General features: G+C 41.8%; 1 protein-coding gene across 2 annotated transcripts in view; it reads right to left on the reverse strand.

Annotated features, from left to right (window-relative positions):
• The window catches only part of ALMS1 (ALMS1 centrosome and basal body associated protein), a 30,261-nt gene extending 18,534 nt beyond the window's left edge, over positions 1-11,727 (reverse strand). The window contains exons 1-3 of one of the 2 annotated variants that reach the window (XM_056551750.1): positions 11,134-11,727; positions 903-1,086; positions 625-808 (exon numbers count right to left, since the gene is read on the reverse strand). In XM_056551750.1, coding sequence (XP_056407725.1) covers positions 625-808; positions 903-1,086; positions 11,134-11,199 — 434 coding nt within the window. In that variant the 5' untranslated portion in view covers positions 11,200-11,727. The remainder of the gene's footprint in view (positions 1-624; positions 809-902; positions 1,087-11,133) is intronic. The other variant, XM_056551755.1, reaches the window with a different exon arrangement.
• Between the last annotated feature and the right edge of the window lie 337 nt (positions 11,728-12,064).

Consider the following 12,064-nt stretch of genomic DNA (forward strand, 5'->3'; position numbering starts at 1 on the left):
TCAATGGACAACCCACTGTAGCGGTTTCTGGAAGAAGCAACCAGCTATTTCTCATCCAATACAACCTAATCAATAGTCATTTTGACCCCCCCAAAAAAATCAACAGAATTAGAAATATGTCCGCTGAACGCTCCAAGCTGACCATCCAATGTGTATGGGGACCTACAAACTATTTGATGTTGGGAAAAGAAGTGTTTGGCATTTTGAATTTCATAACCAGATCCTTTTGTCCTGCCACTGGGGACCCCAGCGATCTCGGCTGCGGCACCCCAGAACTAACTTCGCTCCGTGCCGGATGACTGGCGATGTAGGGCGGAGGCTCGTGACATCACGGCCATGCTCCCTCAATGCAAGTCTATGGGAGGGGGCTGTCACGCCCGCTCCCATAGACTTGCATTGAGGGGGCGTCGCCGTGACGTCACAAGCCTCTGGCGCTGCACCCGATGCGCTAAATGAACGTTGGGTGCAGCAGCCGAGATCGCGGGGGTCCCCATCCATTGGATAGGGGATAAGATGTCTAGGGGCAGAGTACTCCTTTAAGAAGATGATCTCTGACCCTTGCTATCATGGCCTGACTTTCACAAGACCCTCCTGGACTGTGCCGGGGAAGATCAACAACCATACCTTAGAGGAGCAAAGTCGTCCACCTCTGTCTTCTGGAATAAAGTGTCTTCAAAGAACTTGTGTCCTGATGTGGAGTCGGCAGTCATGAGAGGGAGGTGGGGGGACAGACGACTGTCCTGGATCTCTGGGGTAGAGACAGTGGCCAGGAGGTGAAGGCGAGGAGACAGACGGCTGTCCTGGACCTCTGTCATAAAAAAATAAAAACAACACAACCATTACTATCTACATCTATCTACATCTACTCCTAAGGATAGAGTGGTCGTCTACAACGTACTTACCCAGCTGTGATAAGTGTGTCTGTCCAACAAAGAAGCCTTTTCTCAGCTCAGTCTCTGACAGCAGAGTGCCCTCCTCCAGGCTGGGGAAGTCTGTATACTCCCCGCGGGCCACCGTCTCACTAAGCGTGGGCATGGCAACACTGGCATCCTCCACTGCCGGGAGTTGGTACCACGACTCAGCCGCCTGCAGGAAAGACATTCAACACAACAGATCAATCAACTTGTTATATTACACAACGTACACCGATGAGCCATCACCTATGACACTGTTCAAGCACGGGAAGTCAGCTGACCCAGGACTGACCGCTTCCTCTGACACATTAAAGGGGTACTCCACTGGAAAACATAATTTATTTATTTTTTAATCAACTGGCGCCAGAAAGTTAAACAGATTTGTAAATTACTTCTATTAAAAAATCTTATTCCTTCCAGTACCTATCAGCTGCTATTTGCTTCACAGGAAGTTCTTTTCTGTTTGGATTTCCTTTCTGTCTGACCACAGTGCTCTCTGCTGACACCTCTGTCCATGTCAGGAACTGTCCAGAGCAGTATAGGTTTGCTATGGGAATTGTTCCTGCTTTGGAGGGTTCCTGACATGGACAGAGGTGTCAGCAGAGAGCACTGTGGTCAGACAGAAAGGAAATACAAAAAGAATAGAACCTCCTGTGGAGCAAAAAGCAGCTGAAAATACTGTAAGGATTAAGATCTGCTTAACTTTCTGGCACCAACGGAGTTCCCCTTTAAGCACTGATTTCTGTGGGTCAGACTGGTGATCACATGACCCATTTACAGTAACGTAACGCATAGACGCAGCTGTGCTGGAATGAAACAGATGGCGCTGTAGAACTCGTGATGGTAATATACTTCTTTAAAGGGGTACTCCACCCCTAGATATCTTATTTCCTATCCAAAGGATAGGGGATAAGATGTCTGATCGCCGGGGTCCTGCCGCTGGGGACCCCCACGATCTCCGCTGCGGCAGTCCAGATATCCGGTGCACAGAGCGAACTTCGCTCTATGCCGGATGACTGGCGATGCAGGGCGGAGACTCGTGACATTACGGCCACACCCCTCAATGCAGGTCTGTGGGAGGGGGCGTGACGGACGTCACGCCCCCTCCCATAGACTTGCATTGATGGTGTGTGGCCGTGATGAGGGGGTGTGGCCGTGAGGTCACGAACAAGGGCGTAACGTCACAAGCCCCTGACACTCTAAACGAACGCCAGGTGCAGCAGGGAGATCGCGGGGTCCCCAGTGGCGGAACCCCAGCGATCAGACATCTTATCCTTAGGGGCAGAGAACCCCTTTAACATACAAGGGCCCCCTTGTGCACCAGGCCGCGTGTTCTGTTGGCGTAAATGCAGCGAAATGACGTAAACTGTATCGAGTGTGACATCTGTAATGTTCTGGAGGGGACAGGAGGATCCGCAAGAGATGCCACTCACGGCGCCGCTACATCTTATGTAAGAGATAAAAGACAAAAGAAGTGATGCCGACTCCAGATTTGCGTCAGCAAAATTGTTTTATTTTTTAAATTTTAATTAGGAATAAGAAAAAAAATAATAATTAGAAAGTTAACAGCCATACATTTTATTTTTATTTCAATCAATTGTCCTACAAAATAGTGAGCGGGTGTCAGAGCGGGGCGGCTATTTATAGCAGCTCCATACAGCGCGGCGCAGACAGCTCTTTTGTTTTTCAATGTGACATAACAGACGCAGAGATACAAAAAAACATAATCCAATATGCAATAAAAGAAAGTGCAACAGCTAGAAAAATATCTGAGTCACCAAGAGGAAGAGAAAATAAGGGGCAATCGGCAGAGAGGACCCCCAAAAACAGGGCAAAGAGGTGGGTATGAACCAGATATGAGATCCACACACCTTATACTACAGTCACAGCCATTCATACATAACTGCTGACAGCCAGTCACTACATCATGTCTGAGAGGTAGTCACAGCCCCACCCCTTGGATGACATCACTGATATAAGGACACTGTAGTCACAGCCCCACCCCTTGGATGACATCACCAATCAAATATAATAACACATTGATCAATGCCTCGTCCCCTGCATGACATCACAAAAATCATACTAAAATTACACTGATCACAGCGCCGCCCCTGTATTACATCACAGATATATAATGATACAAGGAATACAGCCCCGCCCCCTGTATGACATCACCAATGTGATATAATGATACAAGGAACACAGCCCCACCCCCAGTATGACATCACCAATGTAATATAATGATACAAGGGACACAGCCCCGCCCCCTTCTACAACATCACTAATACTGATCACTGCCCCACCCCCTGTATGACATCATCAATATAATATAAAAGCAAGAAAACAAATGTATCCAGCTCACCTTTTGTAGTAGTCACTGTTTGAGCACTCGTAGACATAGATCTAGAAGCCAGGATAAAGCCGAGCCGTTACCCTGGTATATATGAAGTCATAAAAAGAAAGGTTCCAGCGCCCGAAATTTTTTTTTCAAAATATTAAAAGTCCAAAATGTATTCAGTCCATATTAAAAACCAAAATTAAAACACCCTGGGGGTTTTATCTACACAGGGTGTTTTGATTTTGGTTTTTAATATGGACTGAATAAATTTTGGACTTTTAATATTTTGGAAAAAAAATTTTCGGGAGCTGGAACCTTTCTTCTTATGACATAATATAAAAGCACTGATCACAGCCCCGCCCCCTGTATGACATCACTAATATAATATAAAGGCACTGATCACAGCCCTGCCCCCTGTATGACATCACTAATATAATATAAAGGCACTGATCACAGCCCTGCCCACTGTATGACATCATTAATATAATATAAAGGCACTGATCACAGCCCCGCCCCCTGTATGACATCACTAATATAAAGGCACTGATCACAGCCCTGCCCCCTGTAAGACATCATTAATATAATATAAAGGCACTGATCACAGTTCCGCCCCTGTATGACATCACTAATATAATATAAAGGCACTGATGACAGCCCCGCCCCCTGTATGACATCACTAATAATATAGAGGCACTGATCACAGCCCCGACCCCTGTATGACATCACTAATATAATATAATACTGATCACAGCCCCGCCCCCTGTATGACATCATTAATATAATATAAAGGCACTGATCACAGCCGTGTCCCCTGTATGACATCACTAATATAATATAAAGGCACTGATCACAGCTCAGCCCAATGTATGACATCACTAATATAATATAATACTGATCACAGCCCTGCCCCCTGTATGACATCATTAATATAATATAAAGGCACTGATCACAGCCCTGCCCACTGTATGACATCACTAATATAATATAAAGGCACTGATCACAGCCCAGCCCCCTGTATGACATCACTAATATAATATAAAAGGCACTGATCACAGCCCCGCCCCCTGTAAGACATCACTAATATAATATAAAGGCACTGACCACAGCCCCGCCCCCTGTATGACATCACTAATATAATATAAAGGCACTGATCACAGCTCAGCCCCCTGTATGACATCACTAATATAATATAAAGGCACTGATCACAGCTCAGCCCAATGTATGACATCACTAATATAATATAATACTGATCACAGCCCTGCCCCCTGTATGACATCATTAATATAATATAAAGGCACTGATCACAGCCCTGCCCACTGTCTGACATCACTAATATAATATAAAGGCACTGATCACAGCCCCGCCCCCTGTAAGACATCATTAATATAATATAAAGGCACTGACCACAGCCCCGCCCCCTGTATGACATCACTAATATAATATAAAGGCACTGACCACAGCCCCGCCCCCTGTATGACATCACTAATATAAAGGCACTGATCACAGCCCCCGCCCCCTGTATGACATCACTAATATAATATAAAGGCACTGATCACAGTTCCGCCCCTGTATGACATCACTAATATAATATGAAGGCACTGATCACAGCCCCGCCCCCTGTATGACATCAATTACATAATATAAAGGCACTGATCACAGCCGTGCCCCCTGTATGACATCACTAATATAATATAAAGGCACTGATCACAGCCCCGCCCTCTGTATGACATCACTAATATAATATAAAGGCACTGATCACATCCCCGCCCCCTGTATGACATCACTAATATAATATAAAGGCACTGACCACAGCCCTGCCCCCTGTATGACATCACTAATATAATATAAAGGCACTGATCACAGCCCTGCCCCCTGTATGACATCACTAATATAATATAAAGGCACTAATCACAGCCCTGCCCCCTGTATGACATCACTAATATAATATAAAGGCACTGATCACAGCCCTGCCCCCTGTATGACATCACTAATATAATATAAAGGCACTGATCACAGCCCCGCCCCCTGTATGACATCACTGACATCATATAATAGTAATATAACAACACTGTGATCAGAAATGAAATCCGCACACATTATACTGAAGGATCAGGTATCCATCTGTACACTATAACATGTACCCGCTACAGCTGCTGTAATACAGGAAGAATAGACGGCGCCCCCCGCAGGGAGCTCTCCTGGCACTGGGCTTATCATTATGTAATCCCTGCAGATTCATCACCAGGTAACAGAGAAACAACATGAGCACCTGACCCGAGATCCATCAGGAGATTATACATTATAGGAGGGGAATAATAGGGTGTAGATATAGAAAAATATATGTTTCCTACATAATATACAGCATCCTATATAATATACAGGGATATAACAGGATGTAGATATAATATACAGGATCTATAGGATATAACAGGATAGATAGATATATATATAATATACAGGATCTATAGGATATAACAGGGTGTATATATATTATACAGGATCTATAGGATATAACAGGATAGATATATAATATACAGGATCTATAGGATATAACAGGGTGTAGATATAATATACAGGATCTATAGGATATAACAGGGTGTATATATAATATACAGGATCTATAGGGGATATAACAGGGTGTAGATATAATATACAGGATCTATAGGATATAACAGGGTGTATACATAATATACAGAATCTATAGGGGATATAACAGGGTGTAGATATAATATACAGGATCTATAGGCTATAACAGGGTGTAGATATAATATACAGGATCTATAGGATATAACAGGGTGTATATATAATATACAGGATCTATAGGGGATATAACAGGGTGTAGATATAATATACAGGATCTATAGGATATAACAGGGTGTATATATAATATACAGGATCTATAGGCTATAACAGGGTGTAGATATAATATACAGGATCTATAGGATATAACAGGATGTATATATAATATACAGGATCTATAGGATATAACAGGGTGTATATATAATATACAGAATCTATAGGGGATATAACAGGGTGTAGATATAATATACAGGATCTATAGGATATAACAGGGTGTAGATATAATATACAGGATCTATAGGGGATATAACAGGGTGTAGATATAATATACAGGATCTATAGGATATAACAGGATATATATATAATATACAGGATCTATAGGATATAACAGGGTGTATATATAATATACAGGATCTATAGGGGATATAACAGGGTGTAGATATAATATACAGGATCTATAGGGGATATAACAGGGTGTAGATATAATATACAGGATCTATAGGATATAACAGGATATATATATAATATACAGGATCTATAGGATATAACAGGGTGTATATATAATATACAGGATCTATAGGATATAACAGGGTGTAGATATAATATACAGGATCTATAGGCTATAACAGGGTGTATATATAATATACAGGATCTATAGGATATAACAGGGTGTAGATATAATATACATGATCTATAGGGGATATAACAGTGTGTATATATAATATACAGAATCTATAGGGGATATAACAGGGTGTAGATATAATATAGAGGATCTATAGGATATAACAGGGTGAAGATATAATATACAGGATCTATAGGAGATATAAAAGGGTGTATATATAATATACAGGATCTATAGGATATAACAGGGTGTATATATAATATACAGGATCTATAGGAGAAATAACAGGGTGTATATATAATATACAGGATCTATAGGATATAACAGGATGTATATATAATATACAGGATCTATAGGATATAACAGGGTGTATATATAATATACAGGATATATAGGGGATATAATACACAGGATCTATAGGGTATATAACAGGGTGTAGATATAATATACAGGATTGATAGGGGATATAGGGGATATAACAGGATATATATAATATACAGGATCTATAGGGGATATAACAGGGTGTGTGTATATATAATATACAGGATCTATAGGATATAACAGGGTGTAGATATAATATACAAGATCTATAGGATATAACAGGATGTATATATAATATACAGGATCTATAGGATATAACAGGGTGTATATATAATACACAGGATATATAGGGGATATAACAGGGTGTAGATATAATATGCAGGATCTATAGGGGATATAACAGGGTGAAGATATAATATGCAGGATCTATAGGGGATATAACAGGGTGAAGATATAATATACAGGATCTATAGGAACTATAACAGGGTGTATATATAATACACAGGATCTATAGGGTATATAACAGGGTGTAGATATAATATACAGGATCTATAGGGGATATAACAGGGTATATATATAATATACAGGATCTATAGGGGATATAACAGGGTATATATAATATACAGGATCTATAGGGTATATATAATATACAGGATCTATAGGGGATATAACAGGGTGTAGATATAATATACAGGATCTATAGGATATAACAGGATAGATATATATAATATACAGGATCTATAGGCTATAACAGGGTGTAGATATAATACAGGATCTATAGGGGATAATAGGCTGTAGATATGATATACAGGATCTATAGGATATAACAGGGTGGAGATATAATATACAGGATCTATAGGGGATATAACAGGGTGTATATATAATATACAGGATCTATAGGGGAATATAACAGGGTGCAAATATAATATACGGGATCTATAGGGGATATAATATACAGGATCTATAGGGGATATAACAGGGTGTATATATAATATACAGGATCTGTAGGGGATATAATATACAGGATCTATAGGGTATAACAGGGTGTAGATATAATATACAGGATATATAGGGGATATAACAGGGTGTAGATATAATATACAGGATCTATAGGGGATATAACAGGGTGTAGATATAATATACAGGATCTATAGGGGATATAACAGGGTGTAGATATAATATACAGGATCTATAGGGGATATAACAGGGTGTAGATATAATATACAGGATCTATAGGGGATATAACAGGGTGTAGATATAATATACAGGATCTATAGGGGATATAACAGGGTGTAGATATAATATACAGGATCTATAGGGTATATAACAGGGTGTAGATATAATATACAGGATCTATAGGGGATATAATAGGCTGTAGATATAATATACAGGATCTATAGGGGATATAATAGGCTGTAGATATAATATACATTATCTATGGGGGATATAATAGGCTATAGATATAATATACAGGATCTAGAGGTGCACCGAAATGGAAATTTCATAACCGAAACGAAACCGAAAAAAAAAAAAAATGTCTGTCCGAAACCGATACCGAAAATGACTTCTCCCCGTCTTCTGGTAAAATGCAGCGCTTCACTCATTAGATTAGTCTCCCCCACATTAGATTGCCAGCTCCCCCACATTAGGTCGGGAGTTCCCCCACAATAGTAGGCAGCTCCCCCACAATAGTAGGCAGCTCCCCCACATTAGTTCAGCATTTCCACCACAATAGTAGGCAGTTCCCCAACAATATTGGGCAGCTCCCCCAACAATATTGGGCAGCTCCGCCAACAATATTGGGCAGCTCCCCCAACAATATTGGGCAGCTCCCCCAACAATATTGGGCAGCTCCCCCAACAATATTGGGCAGCTCCCCCAACAATATTGGGCAGCTCCCCCAACAATATTGGGCAGCTCCCCCAACAATATTGGGCAGCTCCCCCAACAATATTGGGCAGCTCCCCCAACAATATTGGGCAGCTCCCCCAACAATATTGGGCAGCTCCCCTAACCATATTGGGCAGCTCCCCCCCACAATATTGGGCAGCTCCCCCCCACAATATTGGGCAGCTCCCCCCCACATTAGGTCAGCAGTTCCCCCACAATAGTAGGCAGCTCCCCCCACATTTGTAGGCAGCTCCCCCCAACAATATTAGGCAGCTCCCCCCCAACAATATTAGGCAGCTCCCCCCCAACAATATTAGGCAGCTCCCCCCACATAAGGTCAGCAGTTCCCCGACAATAGTAGGCAGCTTCCCCCCACCCCGCAGACATATACAGTGTACGGCTGGAGGCTGTATGTCTGTACTGCTGCCCACACAGTGTTCCGGTCACCGCTCCTCCGGCCCGGGGTCACATCTACTGCTATGGCCCATGGACCATAGCAGTAGGTGCCGGGACCGGGGGAGCGGTGACCGGAACACTCAAGAAGATGACGCACAGCCGGTCACTTACCAGGCCCCGGACAGCGCGCGTCCTCCTGTGATGATCCTGCGGTCCTCCGGCTTCTCTATGGTTGTACACACGGGACGTCAGTGACATCCCATGCGTACAACCATATAGGCGGAGAAGCGAAGGAGGATCGCAGGAGGACGACGGGGAATGGTGAGTGACCGGCGGACATCCTTATGTCCCGAAAAGATTTTTCGGGACACAGGGATGTCCGGGATAGGAATACTTCTTTTTATGTGCCTTTTGCCGGTCCGGGCATGCTGGGAGTTGTAGTTTCACAACAGCTGGAGGCCCCCTGGTTTTTAGTATACATACAGTATTAGTTTTTTTATGCTCTGGCCGGCCCCCGTCTGCAGCCACAGATGTTGCGGCCGGTGTAGTGTTTGTAACTTGTGCTGTGGGCGGGCAGAGGAGGTGGGTCATTATCGGCAAATTTTTTGTTGTTTCGGCATTTCCCCAAAATGGCTATTTTCGGCCGATATGTATCGGCCGCCGATATATCGGTGCATCCCTAACAGGATCTATAGGGGATATAACAGGGTGTATATATAATATACAGGATCTGTAGGGGATATAATATACAGGATCTATAGGGGATATAATAGGCTGTAGATATAATATACAGGATCTATAGGGGATATAATAGGCTGTAGATATAATATACAGGATCTATAGGGGATATAACAGGGTGTATATATAATATACAGGATCTATAGGGGATATAATAGGCTGTAGATATAATATACAGGATCTATAGGGGATATAACAGGGTGTAGATATAATATACAGGATCTATAGGGGATATAACAGGGTGTAGATATAATATACAGGATCTATAGGGGATATAACAGGGTGTAGATATAATATACAGGATCTATAGGGGATATAACAGGGTGTAGATATAATATACAGGATCTATAGGGGATATAACAGGGTGTAGATATAATATACAGGATCTATAGGGGATATAACAGGGTGTAGATATAATATACAGGATCTATAGGGGATATAACAGGGTGTAGATATAATATACAGGATCTATAGGGGATATAACAGGGTGTAGATATAATATACAGGATCTATAGGGGATATAACAGGGTGTAGATATAATATACAGGATCTATAGGGGATATAACAGGGTGTAGATATAATATACAGGATCTATAGGTTATAACAGGGTGTAGATATAATATACAGGATCTACAGGGGATATAATAGGCTGTAGATATAATATACAGGATCTATAGGGGATATAACAGGGTGTAGATATAATATACAGGATCTATAGGGGATATCACAGACTGTAGATATAATATACATTATCTATAGGGGGATAATAGGATGTAGACATAATATACATTATCTATAGGGGATATCACAGACTGTAGATATAATATACATTATCTATAGGGGGATAATAGGCGGTATACATAATATACAGGATCTATAGGAGATATAATAGGCTGTAGATATAATATACATTATTTATAGGGGATATCACACACTGTAGACATAATATACATTATTTATAGGGGATATCACAGACTGAAGACATAATATATATTATCTATATGGAGTATAATAGGCTGTAGACATAATATACATTATCTATAGGGGATATCACACACTGTAGATATAACACACAGTATTATAAGGTATCAGCAGTGATGTATAATAAGTTATACATTGTATTTTCTCACCGCAGCAGCTGCCTCTTCCCCGTCCATGTCCGGGCTCTGTCCCCGGCGCATGCGCACTGACCGCTCCTGCACACCCGCTCTCGCGCCGTTCACTCCCTGCCGTTACTATGGACGCGTCCCGAGGGCCGCAGCGGGAAGAGTGGAGGGAGCGCAGCGACACCTACTGGGGCACGTCCATATTGCAGCAACAGATGGTTCTAAACAGGAAGAAGATAGCGACATCTGCTGGGTTGTGTCTACACTGCGCTCAAAGCATGAGAATGAGCGCCTCCTGTGAGGAAATTGTGGTACTACAGAAAGAGTGCGGAGGAAAGCTGCTAAACTCATCTTCTCCGTGAGAGACGACAGCGGCATCTGCTGGATATAGACTGTATTACATGTGAAATACACGAGATAACATACAGTATACTTAGGACTATGGACTTCATCACTACGGAATATTTACAGGATAAATCAGTGGGGTCACTGTGTACCTACATTACATTACTTATCCTGTACTGATCCTGAGTTATATCCTGTATTATACTCCAGAGCTGTACTCACTATTCTGCTGGTGAGGTCACTGTGTACATACATTACATTACTTATCCTGTACTGATCCTGAGTTATATCCTGTATTATACTCCAGAGCTGTACTCACTATTCTGCTGGTGAGATCACTGTGTACATACATTACATTACTTATCCTGTACTGATCCTGAGTTATATCCTGTATTATACTCCAGAGCTGCACTCACTATTCTGCTGGTGGGGTCACTGTGTACATACATTACATTACTTATCCTGTACTGATCCTGAGTTATATCCTGTATTATACTCCAGAGCTGCACTCACTATTCTGCTGGTGGGGTCACTGTGTACATACATTACATTACTTATCCTGTACTGATCCTGAGTTATATCCTGTATTATACTC

This window comes from Hyla sarda, chromosome 1 (genome assembly GCF_029499605.1).
Source record: "Hyla sarda isolate aHylSar1 chromosome 1, aHylSar1.hap1, whole genome shotgun sequence".
In the NCBI taxonomy this organism is placed as follows: domain Eukaryota; kingdom Metazoa; phylum Chordata; class Amphibia; order Anura; family Hylidae; genus Hyla; species Hyla sarda.